Source organism: Myotis yumanensis, unplaced genomic scaffold (genome assembly GCF_028538775.1).
Source record: "Myotis yumanensis isolate MYYU_CA2020_CCGP unplaced genomic scaffold, mMyoYum1.0.hap1 SCAF_4, whole genome shotgun sequence".
In the NCBI taxonomy this organism is placed as follows: Eukaryota; Metazoa; Chordata; class Mammalia; order Chiroptera; family Vespertilionidae; genus Myotis; species Myotis yumanensis.
Genome location: NW_027223755.1, coordinates 10,058,537 through 10,080,833, shown reverse-complemented (window position 1 = coordinate 10,080,833; position 22,297 = coordinate 10,058,537). Strand labels below are relative to the sequence as shown.

Genomic DNA, 22,297 nt, shown 5'->3' with positions numbered 1-22,297 from the left:
CTAGAATTTTAACTGGGTTAAAAATATATATATTCAAAAAATGGGCAGAAGACCTAAATAGACACTTCTCCAAAGTGGACATACTAGTACAAATGGCCAAGAAACATATAAAAAAATGTTCAATGTCACTAATCATCAGAGAGATGCAAATTAAAATGACAATGAGGTATCACCTCATACCTGTCAAAATGGCTACCATCAATAAATCAACAAACAAGTGCTGGGGAGGATATGGAGATAAGGGAACCCTAGTACACTGCTGGTGTGAATGCAGACTGGTGCAGCCACTATAGAAAACAGTATGTATGGAGTTTCCTCAAAAAATTAAAAATGGAACTGCCATTTGACCCAGTGATCCCACTTCTGGAATATATCCTAAGAAACCAGAAACACCAATCAGAAAGAATATATGCACCCCTATGGTCATAGCACTGCAATTTACAATAGCTAAGATCTGGAAGTAGCCCAAGTGCCCATCAGTAGATGAGTGGATAAAATAAGTTGTGGTACATTTACACAATGGGATACTATGCAGCAGTAAAAAAGAAGGATCTCTTTCCCTTTGAGACAGCATGGAGGGACCTGAAGAGTATCATGCTAAGTGAAATAAGTCAGTCAGAGAAAGACAAGTATCACATGATCTCACTTATATTTGGAATCTAATGAATAAAATAAACTGATTAATAAATAGATCCAAAGACATAGAAGCATAGAACAGACTGCAGAATCTCAGAGGGAAGGAGTTGGGGGGGGGGGGGGGGAGGTGAAGATTAACCAAAGAGCCTATATATGCATATACTAGTAGGCATTACCCATGGGCACAGACAATAGTGGAGTGAAGGCCTCAGGAGGGAACGAGACTGGGGAAGGAGAGTCAATAGGAAAAAGGGGGATATCTGTAATACTTTAAACAATAGAGATAAATTTTAAAAAGAGGGGGAAAATATATATATATATATATATATATATATATATATATATTCAAATAGTTTGGTATAATATGGCTCTTCCCTTCCATGAATGACATCCTTTCCTTCCCTATTTTTAACAGATGTCAAAAAGTGGAAAGTGGATTTTGCTAGCAGCCAGTATCAGAGTTTGTCTCACTCTGCTATTTTCCACTGATGTGTGGACAGGATGTTGTTTAGCACAGGATTAGTACTCATTAACTAGGAGCTACTGTTACTATTCCCCACCCATTGAGCTACAAACATGAATGGGGACGGTCTTTCTATCTTGAATTTTTTGAAAGCTAAGGTAAACTTTCAGTTAGTGATGAGAACTGCCTACATGAGGTCAATGTGGAACACACATAATAATGCATACCCCTTCGCCCACCCTGTATGGCAACATATTTATGAACATGCTGTTGTGCTTATTTTATCAAAAGGGTGATATACACTGTAGAAATGTGTAACCAATAGTGATTCAAGATGTAGAAGCCAGCAGCACCTTCATCCAATTACTCATCGTGGGCTCATCTCTAAAATCCACGCTTTGGTGCTGCCTATACAGTGTTCTGGGTAAGATGAATTATAGCAAAGACCAAAACCCGTGGAGATACTCTGAACTTCTTACACGTACAGCATCCTCATAGGATTTTCTGTTACAGCCGTTGAACGTTCTATTGGTCTCATTTACAATGATGACTCTAACCCAGGGGCAAACTACGGCCCGCGGGCCGGATCCAGCCCATTTGAAATGAATAAAACTAAAAAAAAAAAAAAGACCGTACCCTTTTATGTAATGATGTTTAATTTGAATTTATATTACTTCACACAAACACTCCATCCATGCTTTTGTTCCGGCCCTCCGGTCCAGTTTAAGAACCCATTGTGGCCCTAGAGTCAAAAAGTTTGCCCACCCCTGCTCTAACCGCTAAAAGACCATGTTTCCAAATTACTACATTTATACCCAACACTAATGAAGCAGTTGCCCCCATTCAGGGTGGACCTGTAATGTATCTAAATGTCCATGTCCATTTATACCCAATGGGACAAAACCACACAGCTAGCTAGCTACCATTTGCAAGAACAAAATTTTCCATGAATCAGTAAAGCCCTAAAAGCTTTCAAAGGCCTTTTCCAGGAGTAATTTCTGACACATAGTATTCCAGTAAACTCGGAGAGTAGTCTCTGCTAATCCAAGAAGGATATATCCCAGACCTGCAGTGGATGCCTAAAACCACGTATATTGCTGAACCTTATGTATACAGTTTTATCCTATACATGCATACCTTTTCACTCAAAAGAAGGACTTTACACCTTTTCTTTGAAATATTTGAATTGCCAGCATCACTACTCTTGGGCTCTGGGGCCATTATTAAGGAAAATAAGAGTTACTTGAACACAATGTCAATCTGATAACCACAACATCCACAGTGTGTAAAGTGTGTACACGCTGGACAAAGCGATGATTCACATTCGGGGGGGACAGAGTGGAACCTGTGAGAATTCAACAACAGGCTACTCAGAACAGCACACAATTTAAAACTGATAAACTGTTTATTTCTGGATTTTTCCATTTAATATTTTCAGACCACAATTGACTGCAAATAACTAAATCCATGGAAAACGTAACTGCAGATAAGGGGGAATGACTGTAGTGACAAAAGATCCTATCTGATAAAAGAGGAATATTCAAATTAACTGTCACTCCGCAACAAAGATGGCGGCGCCCATAGGGGGATGGGAGGATGCTGGCGGCGGCGCCCTGGCGACGTGAGCCCAACATCCTGTGCCACTGCCGCACGGAGGGAGGGGCCTCTGGCCAGAGGCCGGGGTGCGGGACGCTGGGCTTGCAGTCAACCCCGGCAACGAGCCCAGTGTCCCGCGCCCCAGCCTCTCAGAGGGAGGACCTCTGGCCAGAGGCGGGGGGCGCAGGATGCTGGCATCATTGCAGGCCGGGCTGAGAGATTTCCCCCCCTGCGTGAATTTCATGCACTGGGCCTCTAGTTCTAAAGATAAAACCGTGACATTGTTTCATGCCGTGGGGAGAAAATCAGCTCACTCCTGACATAATAAAAGGGGGTTATTCTTCCCAGTTCTCTGGGAGAAAGATGTGACTGCTCACTTCTCCCTGTGTGTGTGGCAGGGGACCAGACTCGAAGGGTCTGAAGGGAATTAACCAACCACAAGACCTGCTGCCTTCGTGTGAGCTCCCTGCTCTGGTGGGAGGTGCATGCCCTCCCTGGGAGAAAGAAGGGGAAACAAGGCTGGCTGACAGCCACTCACTGGCTTTGGAAAAGCAGTTCCTGAAAAGGGCTGGTTTAGACAGAAGTTCCCTGGCTAAATCTAGTTGTCCCCTTATGGGAGAAGCTCCCAAGTTCTGCTTTTCCAAATCAAGAAAAAGGAGGATCGGAAACAATGGCCTACTTCAGTGTCTAAATGGTCCCTTCCCATGGGTTGTTGCTATTCCCTACACCACATCCCAGTGCTGCTGTGTGGTCTTCATCTCCCCAAACGCAACAGGAAGGTGGAAGAAAAAGGTAGATCTTCATATGCCACCTTTACAACAGGGGGACTGGGAGCACCTCGGACTCCCTTCTCTCATCTCTCACGTCCCTTTTCACTTACTTCCACTATGGGGGTTGGGAATGAGCCACCATCATCACAAGTCACCCGCATACTCCAAATCCACATCCCCTCCTCCGTTCTCAAAGCCCAAGGCAACCACTTCTGCGCTGCGCCATCCTACTGCCACATGTGTACTTGCCCCTGAAGTCAGGCGCCTTGCGTGGCTGTGTCACTTTACCTCTCCATGCCTGTCCCTCCGTGTCTTCGCTATTCACAATGACCCCAGCAACCCCGCCCACATACCCTGCTCCCTGAAGGTCTGGCTTGGTCTGTGGGTGAATGTGAACTATCCAGGGGTAAGCCGGACTCCGCATCCTTGCGGCAACCTTTCCGTTAGTATTATTCTTCACAAATAGGCTTCAGAAAGAACTGGAAAGCAAAGTTCAAGGTTGCGATCTTTGGCAAGAATATGAAGTGCAAGTATTTTATACAGAACAATGCTTTGACGTCAACATGACAGAGATGTAGTATCTGCCCATTAGTTAGGGCCCTAGCTTTTCAAGTTCTCCATAATCATAAACTGACCTTCCTCTACCTATCCAATATGATTTTCTACTCTTCCCCCCAAAGAAATTATCTACTATGACCTAACTTTTTTCCTACCACTATCTTAATCATTATATGTAAGAGTTTCACATATCTAATTGCTGTCTCATCACCTACATCATTCTTTTACCAGCATCCAAAAGATTTCCATCCAGAATTACAGTATACACCATGTTAAATATCTATAACCCCTTAAGTAGTGGGGGGGGGAAACAAAAACAGTTCAATTCCTTAGCCCAATATGTAACTTCTAAGAGATAAGAGTTTAAGAACAGCAATCTTGAGTGCTTTGAAATTCAAATGTTACCATTTCTGCTGCTTTACTAAATGAACACTTTAAAAGTTTCACTTACAAAAGTATTCTTTTCTCTTCGTTAATTAACTTAATTCTTCTTTCTTTTCAGAATCTAAAGAGCAGCTGGATTATGCAAGTTGCTGCCACTGGAGTGAAGAGTTTGGGGTTGTTGTTTTTACCATTCTGACCCAATAACATTTGTTGGCAAAGACTCTCCAAAACTGGCAAGAGCTATAAATTAGATATTTGAACTATTCTCCCTAGTTGCACGACAGAGCTATCCAACTTTCCAGTACTAAAACGCTTTCATTCGCAAGACTCATGTCTTCGGGGACTAGAAAATGTGCCTCTAAGTCAGATGAACACATGGGTTATGAGTTATTAATTATACAGAAAAGTCTATGGGATTACATAAATTGAGCTAAACCCTAAAGCTGACTGGTGCATAATACTTCCCATATTTACTTTGGACGAGAAAACAGCAAAATCTGAAAGTCGGGGTGGTCATGACTCAGATAGAATCCACAAGGCCAAGGCCCACTTTCCACATCCATTACCACAAATTTAACTGCTATCCCCCGACTCGGTGAAGGCCTGAGCGCCCCCTGCAGGAAGAGATTCTTCCTCTTTCTTAGTTCTTTCTATTCCAATTCCTGGAAAAAAAAGAGTTACAGCATGATAAGATTTATATACCAGAAACTGTCCAAAGTGACATAAATAGGTAGACAGACAGAAACGTATGTATAATGCATAAAAACTTATACATTGACTTACATATGCTCTTTCCTTAGATGAGCAACTTAAACACAAATTCTCAATTTAACAAGAAAAAATAAACCAGAAAAAATAAAGGACAATTAGTAAGGCCTAAAAGACAAATCTGCAAAAGCATTTCACTGCCTAAGTGAAATGCCTATTTTTTGATACCAGACAATAGGGTACAATGGAATAAAAAATGTATTTATATTTGAATATCAAAAAGATATAGTGAACAATACAAGAATAAAATTGTCATTTATTCTCAGTGTGTGACTGATCAGAAAAGGAGGGATGATAAATTGAATGGGTGAAAATTATCTTTGTTGATTTAAGACTTCACTGTAATTAATAATCTAAGACCACCAACCTTTTAGAGTATTGATTTAAGAAATTATGTTTCAAAAAATTTCAATATCCTAATCAAAAAGTAAAATAAAACCAACTACATCATAAATTTTCAATTCAATTAACACGAATGACAAAGAATTACTGAGTATCAAAGAATGAGAGCACCCTAAATTTTAAAAGTATTTACTATAAATTATAAAAATAAATTTAAAATCTAAGTATAATTATTTTTTATTTAAACTGAATGCAGGAATTTTCTCAAAAAAAAAAATCCAAGTCACTGCTTTCCAGGTATATCTACAACTAGAAAAGGAAAAGGGCATACAGATACGATCTATTTGCTTCTAATAGGACTTTAATGATATAATTCACTCTTGGGGTTACTTATAACCTGAGTCCTATTAACAAATTGCATTTATCCCTCAAAAATTAAAAAGGAATCCTTTCTGCTTTAAAACAGGCACACACACACACACACACACACACACACACACGATCTTAATTGCAAGCACAGCAAAACAGAAATTGATTACCAAACCAGCAAATATTGTGAGTTGTAAACTCAATAAACATGAGCATCACAGTAAAAAATTTCACACCAGTCACTTATTTTTCTGGTTTAGAAATCATTTTTAGGTGTTAATAATTGTTTCAAGAAACTCATCACACATTCATCCTCTATAGAGCTTTTGGCAATGTAGCAACATCACAAAGGACATATACACTTTTACTGCAAAAAGACATGATCTTTCCTAGCGCTTAAACAAAGCACTAGTAGCTAAAGGGGGAAAAAACGTGCCACCATTTCTCCCAAATGTGATCAGTTACGTAAGACCTCAAAGCACACTCTGATTTGTGGGTGGAAAAAAAAAGTATTTCTTGTGAACCTTAAGACAGATTAATTTCATCTACTTTATAGTAGCAAGTCTTCCCCGGATGTTACTAACAAGCAGAGCTATTCAATGTTAGCGTTTTGTCGCCAGAGACAATTGCTACATCAATGTGCAAACATAATGAACTCATTTTATTAGGCAAATAGTTGAATTCCATTCAAGTGCACTTAGTACAGTACTACACATTATAAATTGATTGAAATTAAAGAGATCTCCGATTAGAAATGGGGTTTTAAAAAATACAACTAATACTGATTTCACATTATGTTTCATTGGTATCCTAATGAAACATACAAAGCAAATGGCTTAACTGTTTCCAGCATCTCTGGAAGGTTACCTAGTCTTTTAACATATTAAAATAGAAGTGAGAAAATACACCCCTGAAATCAACAATTGAAATTACAGTCTGGAAAACCAAACCCAATTTGATATGGTTGATTCAGATGACAGTTGAAGGTCAGAGGTCAGCTCCGGAGTTGATGAAAGTTTCAAATTAGTCACATTTTTTGGAAAAACCATCGACGCAGGTGCCTGAAATGTTTACACTACATCAGATTTTTCAGATCTGTGTTTGGTTAAGTCTTCAAATCCTAGGCTTAATTTCTTAAAACGTTACTGGCTACTGAGCAGGAATTTTAAAAAATCCAAAAGGATTACATTGAAAATGAGGCTGTTCTTTCTCCTTTTATAAAATACTTTTGATTTATAACACCAAAAAGAAATGCACAGAAAGACATGTAGAATTTCTTCAATCCTTTTTTAAATATGCTCTTGAAAAATCTCCCGGCAATTGCTTTGCTTTCTTCAGGGTCTTCCTTTCCGTGCAGGAGCTTTGTTTGCTACAGATGTGCATCGGCTGTCTGTCTACATTGATACTTCCGTTGCCTGTTCCCACAAGTTCCCCTGCTGCTAGACAGCAACTTGAAGTTTACTTCTGGTAGGATTCTCGAACTTTCGCCTGCAGTGCGTCACAGGTCTTCTTGGCATCGCCGAGCAGCATGGCCGTGTTGGGTTTGTAGAAGATTGGATTGTCCACTGCTGCATAGCCAACGCCCAGGGATCTCTTCATAACAATGACCTAGGAACCGAAGATGAAGGGAGAGAGTGCATGTAACAGCCTGGGCTGGGTGCTAGGCACACAAACATTGCCCTGCCCTCACTCTGAACAGGCATGTGCCACTCTACCAGTTCTTTAGTTCAGAGACTCTTAAAATATACAAGGAGTATTTTTTAATATATTTTTATTGACCACAGAGAGGAAGAGAGAGGGAGAGAGATGGAAACAACAATGATGAGAGAATCATTGATCGGCTGCCTCTTGCACACCCCTACTGGGGATGAGCCCACAACCTGGGCATGTGCCCTGACCAGGAATCAAACCAGTGACCTCCTGGTTCATAGTCAATGCTCAACCACTGAGTCACACCAGCCAGGCACAAGGAGTATTTTTAATGCATAATTACATTGTATTCACGTTAATTTTTAAAATGTGCTCATACTTTTATACCAATGAGAGAAAAGGCCATGTGAACAATAATTTATCTCTGCGTGAGCAGACTGTGACTTTCTTCTTAGTGCTTTTGTCCAAAAGACTATGTATGACATTTTTCTAGTCAGAAAATTATGCATCTTTCTATGAATGGGCTAAAGAGAACAAACACAGTGATTAAGCTTCTACTACACATTTTAAAATAAAGGTAGTTGAGTGGGAAAATGGTATCAGTCCTGTTCCATCACTTTAAGGGAAAAATATATCGGAAAGTTCTAACACAGAAGCCCAAAGAGCACCCTAGCTGTCACCAGGAGAGGCTAATAACTAACACTGCGGTCCTACGAGCAGGATGGAAGGGAAGTCCGTCTCTGATGCTGATGTGCTACAGACATTCACAATTACACAGATGACGGCTGGTGCTGTCCTGCTGAATAGCAAGTCAGTTCTTAATGAAAAGACAAGCCTCCCCATAGTCTAGGACATGCCATCTATCCCAGAAGGGAAGCAGTACAAATGCGTTCACGCTTCGAATAGCATTAGTACAGCAGTGTACTCTGCAAACTCTTTTGTTTTGTTTTGTTTTTCTTTGCTTTGTTTTGTTAATCCTCACCCAAGGATATTTTTTCCATTGATTTTTAGTGAGAGTGGAAGGGAGGGGAGTGAAGGGGAAGAGGGAAAGAGAGAGAAAGAGAAACATCAATGTGAGAGAGACACATCAACTGATAGACTCCCGCATGTGCCCGGACTGGGGCAGGGGCCAGAGATTGAACCTGCAACCCAGGTATGTGCCCTTGACCATGAATTGAGACTATGACCCCTCAGTGCACAGACCAGCACTCTAACTGCTAAGCCACACTGCCGAGGGCTCTGCAAACTCTCAAATATTAATGACCAATGCAATAATTTCTCATATCCCATGAACCAGTACCTGGCATATCTGCTCACGTACCACAAACACTAAGTTTTAAACTCATGTGTACAGTAAAGAGAAACAAAATGAAAGGGGAAAATGTACATTTGTAACCAGGGTTCTGAAAATGCAGATCTGACTTAGGGGTGGTAAAGAAACGTGCCCACGGCTGGGCAGAGGACGCCTGGCAAGCGCCCAGCTCCCCACGACCTAGCAGCCCACCCTTCCGGAGTGTGTGCGCGTGCAGAGCCTGCTTCCTCATGCCACGCTGCTGTCCGATTTCCAAATCACCTTCCTCCCAGACACCCCATAACGACATACAAACTCCCTTTCGATAACATTAAATGAAAAAATGTGCTCGTCTTCATATATGAAGGCGAGGAGCTGACTCACTGTCCCAGAGAGAAGCCATCTGCTCCACGGGACTCGACCTGGAACTCAGCCAGACTCATTCCGAAAGCCCTTGTTCAGCTGCAGTTACAGATTCCGTGAATCCAGCTGCACAATCCCCTCTGGTTCTGCTGTGATTGAGGCATTCACTCAGATTCTCCGGTGGCCACGGAGCACAGAAGCTGCACCAGGAGAACTGGACCCTAATCCTACTCCAACTCCTGGGCCTCCACAAGCCTTCGTCACTTCTCATCAAGTGACCAAGCAAAGCTCTGCGTGTGTGTAACTAGGATGAAGCATGAGCCGGGAACTTACCTGCTTTGACTTCCAGACCTCGAGAACCGGCATGCCTGCAATAATAGAGTTGGGGTCTTCTTGAGCTGCTGAATTGACAGTGTCATTAGCTCCGATGACAAGGACCAAATCAGTGTCTACATCATGAAAGAAAAAAGAGAAAATATGAAACTCAGGGGAGTCACTTTCACTTCTTTCCAGGAAAATGAGAGTGATCTGGCTTTATAATGATAATAACAAAAGCTAATATTTGTAAGACCCACGCTTGTGCCAGGCACCGTACCAAGGGCTTTATCAGAGAGGTTCAGTGACTTAGCCAATATCACACAGCTAAAAAGCAATAGGCCTGCATCTAACCTGAGCATCCTGGCTGGAGCTTGCATTATTATGCTTCCCTTCCCCTAATGCAGGGGTCCTCAAACTTTTTAAACAGGGGGCCAGTTCACTGTCCCTCAGACCGTTGGAGGGCCGGACTATAGTTTAAAAAAAAAAACTATGAACAAATTCCTATGCACACTGCACATATCTTATTTTGAAGTAAAAAAACAAAACGGGAACAAATACAATGTTTGTATTTGTATGTGGCCCGCGGACCATAGTTTGAGGACCCCTGCCCTAATGTGACTTTATATAGTTCTTTCATTATCCCAAAGTGATCTTGCCAATTACGATATTTTATAATATCTGTGTTCCATTTTCAACATCTAAGATGACCCCATAAGTGCAACTTGCTGTCTAAAAGAAAATGGTCTATGAGTCTGTACTATATTTAAGCTGTGTCCATAATTCCTGGAACTGGCAGGTTTCACACATATTTTAGCAACAGTGAAATCTGAAAGGAGGCATAAAATGAAAATGGCCTAAATTCCCTCGTTAAGCATTATAATGTGAACGACCTTAGAACTTTGCCAAAATGCCATGTGAATTGAGACATACACACGATTTCATTATTTTTCTCTAACAAACAGTTTGTTTGTTTTTTATGTTAACAGTGGACACTTGCCAGAGGGAACTGGTTTAATTTTGACAAGCATGATCTTGGGCCAAATGTCATCAGCACTCAGCCAAGACCCATGACAGCCACACAGGACAGCACCTTGTCCAGTGAAGTCTAGTACTTTAAAGGGGACAGAAAACTACTATTCTGATCGTGAGTTGGTACAACTAGAAACCAGTAAACTCTGCAGAAATCAGTCACTGAATTATCAACAGCAATTTTATAAATGAGGGACCTGAGCTTGAGTAACCAGTTCAAGGTCATGAGAGAGAGAGAGAGACTCAGGGCCTGGATTCCAAAGCCAGGTGTGTTCCAAGTCCCTGGGCAGCCCCCCTCCCTGCATCGCCTCCCAGGGCCTGCTCCATCCCTCAGCTCTCCTCCCGGGAGCAGAGTTACCTGTGCTGCTTACAACCCGGGTGAACCATTCAGCACTCTTTTGTTTATGTCATTGTGACTGCATCCCCACCAGGAGCAGGTTGCCCTCCATCTGACGAGCAGGTCTCCCGTGATCCCACAGTTTCTGTCCTGGACTGGCATTGCTTTAGTCACTCTAAGAACAAGTCAATGTCACCATCGGCCCCATCGCTTACCTGGGAAGTCCTCGTTGATCTCGTCCATTTCCAACACAATATCGTATGGCACCCCAGCTTCAGCCAGCAGCACATTAAGCTGGCCAGGCATCCGGCCTGCAACTGGGTGAATTCCAAACCTAGATGTGAAGCAAACCAACAGCTGGCCTTACTTGATGGGCCAAAATGTACAGAGACCCCAAGATCACCTCCCAATCGGCACAGTTTGTTCTTGGCCCTCTGCTCCTCGTGGTACTGCCTCATCTCTGCAGGAAGAAGTAGAATCAGCACCGATATGTGGTCAATTTGCAAATATTGAAGTTGGAGATTGGGTATCTCGGTATACACACACTAGGACTCCCCTCAGAAAAATAAGCATAACGTTAGAGCCTGAATCCTCCATATACGTTTGAAGTACAATGAACTTCCAACAACATTCCTATGTAATATCACCTTACATTCAAAAAGCATTCTGCTTTCATTATACTTTTTGACATATCTTGAGTCTTTAAGAAAACATATGTAAGTCAGCATGGAATTAAACATTTGCCATGAAAAATCAACTCTACAGTCAGCTTTAACCTCTATGTTCAAAAGTGGGAAAATAAAATATTGTCCTGTACATGAGTGCATGGCCTACAGTCTTTCAGGGAGTGATGAAGCATTACTCTACGTCACAGAAGAAATATGACAGGAACACGCTGCAGTGTCCACAAGGCAGAGGAATATACAGATCAGAGCTCCACGCTTTATCAAGGCAAAGGAAACTGAAGCAACAAGCAACTTCTTCCAGCCCCGGCCATAAGGGGATCTTTAAAGTCATGTAACCCAGCCTCTTGCCCAGAGGTTCTCAACCTGTGGGTGGCGACCCCTTTGGGGGTCGAACGACCCTTTCACAGGGGTCGCCTAAGACCATCCTGCATATCAGATATTTACATTACGATTCATAACAGCAGCAACATTACAGTTATGAAGTAGCAACGAAAATAATTTTATGGTTGGGGAGTCACAACATGAGGAACTGTATTTAAAGGGCCAGAAGGTTGAGAACCACTGCTCTTGCCCATCGTACTGACCTCTGTCTCCTCAGCATTGGGCACAGTCCCTGACATATAAGAAGAGCTCAATAAAAAGCAAAACCAGGGAAGAAATGCATTTTATAGAATCTTGTGGCAGGGATCCATCCAGTCTCAGCTTAAATACCTTCAGTGACCAGAAACTTACTCCTTCCTAAGGTCTGTTGCAGGTCTGTAGACAGTCCTGATAATTACATCTAACACATGCACACACTCGTTACAGTAAGCCGGGGAGAACCCCCATCTCGTTGCTCTCCAAGGTCTGTCGCTTTGCCACCTGCAGCCATGAGTCAACTCCCTCTTCCCAACACGGGTCCCTGTCAGCCATCCTAGGATGCCTACTAAGCAAAACATCCTCGAGTCTTCCAACTATTCAACGATCTGCAGGATGTCCTAGCTCCCTGTTCCTACCTCTGCTGTCAACGCCCAGCTCAAACCCCCGCCCCTCAAAGAGAACACAACATTGCTGGATGTGATCTAGATGCACAAGGCCCAGCAAGCAAATCACATCCTCAGATCCCCCCACTGATGAAGCCTGAGACTGCATGAGCACCGACAGCCAGCACAGCCCATCGCTGCCTCTGACAAAATGTGTGGTCATTGAAGATGCTGTTACTTTCACAGGAACTGCTGCCAAGCCAGGCCTCCCTCCCCACTCCCAACACGGTCCTGTTAGGAACAGATTAAAGCATAAGAATTGACCCCTCACCAAGCAGACCTGCAAAGAGCTATAAAACGGCCATTTTTATCACCCAGATAACTGATAAATGGTTTTCTACACCTTTAAAACTGATCATGACGAGCCTGGATTATTGGAAGGCTTATCACTGGGGGAAAAGAAAGACATCAAGTGAGGGTGTTCTCTTTACCAGATTCCCCTTTGCATAATCTTCCTTCTGGGACCACTGAATGTTCCTCAATGACCAACTTAGGTTTAAAAAAAAAACAGAAACTCGATATATAAAAAAGGGAAGCCGGAGAACCAAGATGGCGGCGTAGGGAGCGGACCTGTGTGTGCTGCTCTCTCACAGCATCATTGAAACTATCAACTATGAAGTAAACAACCGCCACTCAGAACCATGGGGAAGTTGGCCCAGTGGGAGATCTACAACTGGAGGAAAAGAAAGAAGCGCAGTGAGACTGAGTGGGAGCTACGGAGGCACCAAAACCAGAGGTACGCAGTCACACGCCACGCGGGCTGCAAATGGATTCTCGGTTTTTTACGAACCCTCGAATCCTCTGGGATTGCTCGGGGCGGGTCTCTGAGGCCCCAGATCCCACAGGGAGAGGCGGCCACGGCCTTGCAGTGGTCGGAGAGCGAGGGAAGCTCTGACACACGGCTGCTCGCCGGCACTGGGGGACAAGAAGTCCTGGTGTCCCGGGGAGGCGAGGGGCGCGGAGACGCCGCCATCGCTATTTCCTCCACGCTGGCGACTCCCTGTGACCCCGCCCTACCCTCAGGGCTGTGCCAGAGGCACAAGAGGGAATGACTGTGCTTTTACAAACTCTCAAATCCACTGAGCTGGTTCGGGCGGGTCTCTGAGGCCCCAGGCCCCAAGGCGAGAGACGCACGGCCTTCCAGCGGTCAGAAAGCGAGGGAGGCTCTGGCGCTCGGCTGCTCGCTGGCACTGGGGGACGCAAAGTCCTGGAGTCCTGGATAGGCAAGGGGCCGCTGAGTCTCTGCCCCGGCGACTCCCTGTGACCCCGCCCTACTCAATTTACATTCCCATCTGGGCTGTGCCAGACTCACAAGTAGAAACGCCTTTGCTTCTGCAAACTTTCAAATCCACTGAGCTGGTTCAGGCGGGATCATGAGGCACCAGACCCTACGGCGAGAGGCAGCACGGCCTTGCAGCCATCAGAAAGCGAGGGAGACTCTGTTGCACAGCTGCTCGCCGGCACTGGGGGACACAAAGCCCTGGCAGAGATTCAAGGGGCCGCGGAGACTCAGCCAGTGCTATTTGCTCCGCCATGGCGACTCCCTGAGTCTCAGCCCTAATCAATTTACATCCCCATCCAAGCTGTGCCAAGTGCACAAAAAGACCCACCTGCGCTTTTGCAGCCTATCCCAACAAATTGCAGACTTCAACTGCTCGCAGCCATGGGAGACACACTCAAGAAGCAGACCCAGGAGAACCAGGATGGCAGCATAAGGAAGAGACCTGTGCGTGCTACCTCACACAACAACATCGAAACTACCAAATATCAGACAAACACCTATCATACAGAACCATGGGAAAGTTGGCCCAGTGGAAGCTCTACAACTGGAAGGAGAGAAAGAACATTGAGACTGAGTAGGATGTGACACCAAGTACAGAGCCCAACCCAACAAACTGCAGATTTCAACTCCTCGCATAGAAAGAAGCGCATTGAGACTGAGTAGGATGTGCAGAGGCACCAAGTACAGAGCCCATCCCAGCAGGCTGCAGATTTCAGCTCCTTGCATCTGGGAGGGATGCAATCGGGGGGCAGAGTCGGGTCCGGGGCCGGCCAGGGCTGGGCCTGATTCGGCCGGCACTGTGGAACTGCTGTACCAGCAAGCGCACAAACATGCCCACTGGTCCCAGTCTCTTGTGGGGCGCTGGGGGACAGCAGACAGGCAGTCTGTGCACTTGGTGGAGGGCAGGAGTGCTGGATGTTCAACCACCAGGAACGCCTGGAGATTTTGTCTGGTGGGGAGCCGCCGGCAGGGGACAGAGGGCCAAACTTCCTGTTTCCCCGGTAAGGCTGGGATGGCCCCGGTGAGGTCGGGATGGCCCCGGTGAGGTTGAAACGGTCCAGGTGTGGTAGGGACGACCCCGGTCAGGTCGAAACGGCCCCGGTGTGGTAGGGACGACCCCGGTCAGGTTGAAACGGCCCCTGTGAGGTAGGGACGACCCCGGTGAGGTTGAAACGGCCCCGGTGTGGTAGGGACAACCCCGGTCAGGTTGAAATGGCCCCGGTGTGGTAGGGACAACCCCGGTGAGGTTGGAACGGCCCCCGTGAGGTAGGGACGACCCCGGTGAGGTTGAAACGGCCCCCGTGAGGTAGGGACGACCCCGGTCAGGTCGAAACGGCCCCGGTGTGGTAGGGACAACCCCGGTCAGGTTGAAACAGCCCCGGTGTGGTAGGGACAACCCCGGTGAGGTTGAAACGGCCCCGGTGTGGTAGGGACAACCCCGGTGAGGTTGAAACGGCCCCCGTGAGGTAGGGACGATCCTGGTCAGGTCGAAACGGCCCTGGTGTGGTAGAGACAACCCTGGTCAGGTTGAAACGGCCCCCGTGAGGTAGGGACGACCCCAGTCAGGTCGAAACGGCCCCGGTGTGGTAGGGACAACCCCAGTCAGGTTGAAACAGCCCCGGTGTGGTAGGGACAACCCCAGTGAGGTTGAAACGGCCCCCGTGAGGTAGGGACGACCCCGGTGAGGTTGAAACGGCCCCCGTGAGGTAGGGACGACCCCGGTCAGGTCGAAACGGCCCCAGTGTGGTAGGGACAACCCCGGTGAGGTTGAAACGGCCCTGGTGAAGTCGGTCGGCCCTGGTGAGGTTGAAACGGCCCCCGTGAGGTAGGAACGACCCCGGTGAGGTTGAAACAGCCCCCATGAGGTAGGTTCGACCCCGGTCTGGTAGGGACAACCCCGGTCAGGTCGAAACGGCCCCGGTGTGGTAGGGACAACCCCGGTCAGGTTGAAACGGCCCCGGTGTGGTAGGGACGACCCCGGTGAGGTTGAAACGGCCCCCGTGAGGTAGGGACGACCCCGGTGAGGTTGAAACGGCCCTGGTGAAGTCGGTCGGCCCTGGTGAGGTTGAAACGGCCCCCGTGAGGTAGGAACGACCCCGGTGAGGTTGAAACAGCCCCCATGAGGTAGGTTCGACCCCGGTCTGGTAGGGACAACCCCGGTCAGGTCGAAACGGCCCCGGTGTGGTAGGGACAACCCCGGTTGAAACGGCCCTGGTGAGGCTCAGACGGCCCTGGTGAGGTTGAGACTACTCCAGTGAGGTTAGGACAAATAAAGGGGACCAGTATGGACTGATGAACAGGGGTAGATACAGAAGCAGAGCAACATTGAACAGAATGTTAAACTACAGTGGGAAGCCTGGGGAGGGTTGCGGGGGGGATTAAGAGACCAACTGAAGGACTTATATGCATGCATATAAGATTAACCAATGGACACAAGACACGGGGCGGGGGGGGGTGGGGGGGTAGGGGCCGGGGGAATTCAAGGGGGGGAAAAAAGGAGACATATGTAATACTCTTTGTAATACTTTAAGAAATAAAAATTATTAAAATATTAAAAAAAAAAAAAAAAAAAAAAACAGAAACTCAAACCGAAAGGGAAAAAAAAAAAAAAACAGTTATCTCTAGGTGGTTGTACAACAGATGGTGGCTTTTTTCTCGTGTTTTTAATATTTTTCTATGAGAATGTACAGTCTAAACTAACTCCATATAAAATAAATTAACACTCCATGCTTTTATGTTGTGATATAATGTATAAGTGATTTCTCATGTATTATCTCATTCTGGCCCAAACAGTCTCCATCAAGAATTAGAATTTAGGGCAGCTGATTCAGATCTAGTACTTAGTCATAAAAAGTGGGTTTTAGAGCTGCATTCCTTTATCTAAAAGGAATGAGCAAGAACGGATACAAGAGGGGCTGGCACGTATGCTGACATAATGGCTAATATTCACTCTTTAGAATGTACTATGTGGTATGCACAACTTTCTTAGGAAAATGGCCAACCTGGGATTCAAGAGTCTGAACTTTTAACTACTAAACGATATAGTCAGTCGAGTCAAGCAATTTAAGTGACGATTTTGTTTAGTTAACAGTTCAGGTTAACCAGCTGTGTGATGTTGGGCAAGTCACTTAATGACTCTCTCTCCGTCTCAGTTTCCCCCTAGAGTAGTAGCCAGCTGTTATTATGTGCCCACGTGATGTCTAAGGCTATAAAAACTCTCGGTAGAAGAGGTCTGAGAAATACCTACTTATCTCTGCTTGAATGGGTGGTCCAAGAATCCAGTTTCTAGTGTGCTCTGAGAAAAGCTGAGAGTCAAGAATTGTCCAACAATTCTACAAGCTATAAACAATAAATTAGCCGAAACTGGTTTGGCTCAGTGGATAGAGCGTCGGCCTGCGGACTCAAGGGTCCCAGGTTCGATTCCGGTCAAGGGCATGTACCTGGGTTGCGGGCACATCCCCAGTGGGGGATGTGCAGGAGGCAGCTGATCGATGTTTCTCTCCCATCGATGTTTCTGACTATCTATCTCTCTCCCTTCCTCTCTGTAAAAAATCAATAAATATATCTTTAAAAAAAAAACAATAAATTAAATATTTGCATGGACAAACAGACATAGGAGAAAAAAAAGTCTCTTAGTATGCAAAGTGCTACAACAATGCAAAACATTGCCCAGCATCCCTTAAGTGCTGGGGAAGTAGATTTTGAAAAAATTACTAGAGGTGGGAGGTAGAAATGAACTGGATAAAATAAACTATTACTATTTTATGATTCATTTAAAAGGAATTCCTCCCCTCTTCCTTCAGTGGGCTGTCTGCAGTCCGATTTTAATGAGAAAAAAATTAAAGACAGTCAACAGTTTACTTCAAACAGTGCTCCCCAACCTCACCGTCTCATCAGCTTTCAAGTCCTCTCTTTTTTTTTTTTCATTTTTAGAGAGATGGGGAAGGAGAAGGATACAGAGACAGAAATATCTAGGAGAGAGAAACATCATCTATCGGCTGCCTCCTGTACACCCCCTACTGGGGATCAAGCCCACAATCCAGGCTTGTGCCCTGACCAGCAATCCATCCTTTAACCTTTTGGTTTCTGGGTCAACACTCAACCCCTGAGCTACACCAACTGGGCAGCTTTCAAGTTCTTCAACCATAGTTTCTCTCCTGTCATTTTGGGGAACGTAACAGTTCAACACTTGAGTAAAAATTTACAATGTTCTCTAAAAAGAAATATTGCATTTTTTTTACTAAACATTTAAATGTTAATGTCATTCTCTTTTCCATACCAGAGCTTTCAATCACTCCTGAAAACGAAGGAAATTAGGCAAAATGCTGACAATTGATGTTCACGCTCTCCCTGTAGAAGTGCAAGCTACAGTCAGCACGACCACAGCCGTTTTCAAACGGTCGCAGAGAAAACATTTCCAAAGTGTTATGCAGACTCTTGGGTTAAGATATCTCTTTAAAACTGTACAGTAGCAATAAAACATTTGAAAAAATTTCTCCAGGTACCAAAGTATATACTCATTAAATGAGTTATTATTACTAAACTTCAAATCTGAACATGCCATTTTAATATTTTAATAATACAATATTTTAAGCACAAATATTAAAAAAATAGACTTGGAAAGAAGATGCACATATTAAAATCACCAAAATGACCCTCACTGGTTTGGCTCAGTGGATAGAGCATCGGCTTGTGGATGGAAGGGTCCCAGGTTTGATTCCAGTCACGGGCACATGCCCAGGTTGTGGGCTCGATCCCCAGTAGGAGGAGTGCCAGAGGCAGCTGATCAATGATTCTCTCTCATCATTGATGTTTCTCTCTCTTCTTCTCTGAAATCAACAAAAATGTATTTTAAAAAGTAAAATAAATAAATAATAAAATCACCAAAATGTACTCTTAAGCCTGCTGACTGCCATGAATTTGGGAAAGGAAAAGACACAGTGAATGGAGGTTTCAAAGGTGCTTGACCTTGTGAACAAGACTCTCAGTCTTTATAAAGTTCAGGACTCCAAGCCTTAACCCATCAGGTTCATGGGCAACAACAGCAGCAGTAGGAAAAACACAACATCAAGCTCAGAGAAGGTGAGTCCACATACGTATAATAATTCAAATTTTTAAAAAGAGGAAATGCTGGATTTGTGTAATCCTTGCATAAAGTGAGAAAGAAGGCAGAGCACAAAGCCAAATGAATGCACACAAGAGAGTGACTTGGACATGTGGCTTTAAAGGCATGCATGACACGAAAGTATTCATAATAATAAAAGAGTAATATGCTAATTAGACCAGAAGCCAAACAACCTTCCAAACGTCATTCTGGACATCCTTCCGGATGAAGCCGCGGTGGCAGGGGCCGAGGCAGAGGCAGTTAGGGGCAATCAGGCAAGCAGGCGAGCAGTTAGGGGCAATCAGGCAGGCATGCAGAGTGGTTAGGGGCGATCAGGCAGGCAGGTGAGTGGTTAGAGGTGATCAGGCAGGCAGGCAGGCTAGCGGTTAGGAGCCAGTAGTCCCGATTGCGAGAGGGCAGTCGGACATCCCCCAGGGGGTCCCGGATTGCGAGAGGGTGCAGGCTGGGCTGAGGGGGACCCCTCCCCACCCCATGCACAAATTTCATGCACCAGGCCTCTAGTGTAAAAATAAAAAAGTAATTTGAATGTCAAAATAAAAAAGGATAGTAATAGGTTATAAACCACTGGGGAACATGAGAATTCATGAGTCAAGACTGATAACAGATCCATAAGTCAAGAAGGAAGGAGGGAAGGAAGGAAGGAAGGAAGGAAGGAAGGAAGGAAGGAAGGAAGGAAGGAAGGAGGAAGGAAGGAAGGAAGGAAGGAAGGGAGGGAGAGAGGAAGAAAGGAAGGAAGGAAAGAAGGAAGGAAGGGAGGGAGGGAGGGAGGGAGGGAGGTAGGAGGGAGGGAGAGAGAAAGGAAGAAAGGAAAGAAGGAAGGAAGGAAGGAAGGGAGGGAGGGAGTGAGGAAGGAGGGAGGGAGGCACACTCTAAGTGGTAGGCCATCAACTGATAAGTGTGGTGGGTTATAAAACCACCATTTTGCAACCATCATAATAAAATTGGTTCAGATAAAAACCATCAGCATGTGTTCAATACAGGGAGTAAAATTTTATGAGGAACAGGACACTTGCAAGGTCTTTTTAAAAATGTTTTTATTTATTTTTTAGAGGGGGAAGAAGGGAGAAGGAGAAAAACATTGATCAGATGCCTCCTGTACACACCCCAACCAGGGATTAACCCCTAGAGTGCCGGGGAGCGAGATCGCGCTCCTCCTGTCTTTCGCCAAAAGTGCCGGGAGCGATATCAAAGCTTCGAAATGGCGTCCAGTTCGAAGTCTGCTTTTATTAGTGATGATGATATTGCTAAATATGTCAATGTAATAAAGGTTTCCTTAAGTCTTTGAATATGTAACTTCATTTTCTTGCGATACATAATTTTTTCCCTAAACTGCTGTAAAATCAGCAAAAATGCCTTGGCAATTTTAGCATAGTTCCTAGGATATTGGTTGGCACTCAAAGGGTTAAACCCACAACCTGGGTATATGCCCTGACTGGGAATCGAACTGGCAACCTTTCGATGCATGGGGCAACACTCATTAACTGAGCCACACCGGTCAGTCTGCAAGGTCTTAAAGAGAGCTCAAAGCAGTCTGCCTCTATCCCTTATTCTTACCTCAAGAGAAAAAGAAAAAAAATTAAGGGCTCTCAGTGTTCTCTCTCAGAGCTATTTTACTGAAATTGATCCATAATAAGAATGAGTAGTTGTTAGAAATAATAACCATCTATACTTTTTGCTCAATGGGCATTTGAGTAGACAGAGTCCATATTTCTCTTTCTCCCAGCTAATAGTTCCTTGTAAATACTGTACCTAACAAAATACATTACCAAGATTAACAAACCAAATCTCAGCCAAGAAGAACTTAAACTGAAACTGTAATTTCTTATGCATTTCAATGCAGTGTTTGGTTTACATGGCTACTAACTCACCATTTTTCTAAATATTGTGTGGGAGAACCTAAGGCCCAGAGAATGTCCTCCAACAAAGGCAGAAATCCTATAATTAATTACATTTCAGGGGCCTGATGTGTCTTTTTTTTTTTTTTTTACAATGGTGGGAAAAAATAATTTTCAAAAGAGCATCTTAAAATCAAAAATTTTAGTTTGGCCCTGGCTGGTTTGGCTCAGTGGATAGAGCATTGGCCTGCGGACTGAAGGGTCCCGGGTTCGATTCCTGTCAAGGGCACATGCCAGTATTTCGGGCTTGATCCCCAGCAAGGAGCGTGCAGGAGGCAGCTGATCAACGATTCTCTCTCATCATTGATGTTTCTCGCTCTCGCTCTCGCTCTCTCTCTCTCTTTCCTCTCTGAAATCAATAAAAATATATTTTAAAAAAAGAAATGGTGACCATGTCCACTCACATATTAGAAATGAAAAAAAATTTTTTTTAGTTTGAAAAGCTCTTTTCACTTTTCAGAGGTTTAAACATATTATTAATCAGCTAATTTTCGTTCAAAGTTAATGCCCATTTGCATTTCAACTGTGTCCATTTCAGGTCAACATTCCAAATTAGCACAGGGTTGCTTTCCCAGATTCACCCACAGGTGGTCTTACCTCTGTCACCGACTAGACCCAAGGATACAACTAAATAACTAGATTCCGTTCAGGGAGCTGTTGCTCAAAAGCATCAGAGGTTCAGGAGAAACACAGAGCATCCAAGGACTTAGAAAATAACACGCTCTAAGTGAAAAAAGATCAGCTGGCTAGAAAAATGGCAAAACTATTTTCAAGCAGACCAAACAAAACAGAAGTTGACCAAATAGTCCTCATTTTCTTTACACAGAATAAAATAAAATGATCTTCAAATGCAAAAGGAAGAATTGGACTTAAAATTTCAGAAAAAAAAAACTACTTTCTGTTAATTTAAAACAAATGGCCCAATTAGGGGATGCTTCAGGCTTCTTCTCTGTGGATCAGGGAAAGAGAAGCACATTAATCTGAGCTGATGCACTTGGAGTCAAGAGTATTTCCCATGCAAATGCGAAGGATGGTTGGTTGGCATTGGACATGATCAAGACAGCTACAGCAGCTAGGACAGCCTTCCAGGTATGGGAGGAGACAGGGGATCCTCGATGGTCTGAACTACCCATAAGAGAGGACCAGCTTAGGTGGACTCGGGACTTCCAGAATAATGTAAGATATTTCTCTACCCCACTCCTATAGTACTAACTGCCACCAAGGACTCATCTGAGCGCTTCTGCGATGTTCATAGTAGTCTTGAACACCAAAAACTTTCTCTTAATCTCTCAGCCCTCTGATCACCAGGAAGTTATTTCTTGCTTCCCCAGGTCCTCTCCTCTTCCCAAACCTGATTGGTGAGACTTAAAGAAAGACTGAGAGTCATACTACATGACACTCAAGGTGTGAATT

At 44.5% G+C, this 22,297-nt stretch overlaps 1 protein-coding gene across 4 annotated transcripts in view; it reads right to left on the bottom strand.

The window, feature by feature from the left end:
* Window positions 1-6,526: 6,526 nt before the first annotated feature.
* NNT (nicotinamide nucleotide transhydrogenase) overlaps window positions 6,527-22,297 on the bottom strand; it is a 78,828-nt gene continuing 63,057 nt past the window's right edge. For all 4 annotated transcript variants that reach the window (XM_070411878.1, XM_070411876.1, XM_070411877.1 and 1 more), the window contains exons 20-22: window positions 11,090-11,208; window positions 9,524-9,639; window positions 6,527-7,494 (exon numbers count right to left, since the gene is read on the bottom strand). In XM_070411878.1, the coding sequence (XP_070267979.1) occupies window positions 7,345-7,494; window positions 9,524-9,639; window positions 11,090-11,208 (385 nt within the window). In that variant the 3' untranslated portion in view covers window positions 6,527-7,344. The remainder of the gene's footprint in view (window positions 7,495-9,523; window positions 9,640-11,089; window positions 11,209-22,297) is intronic.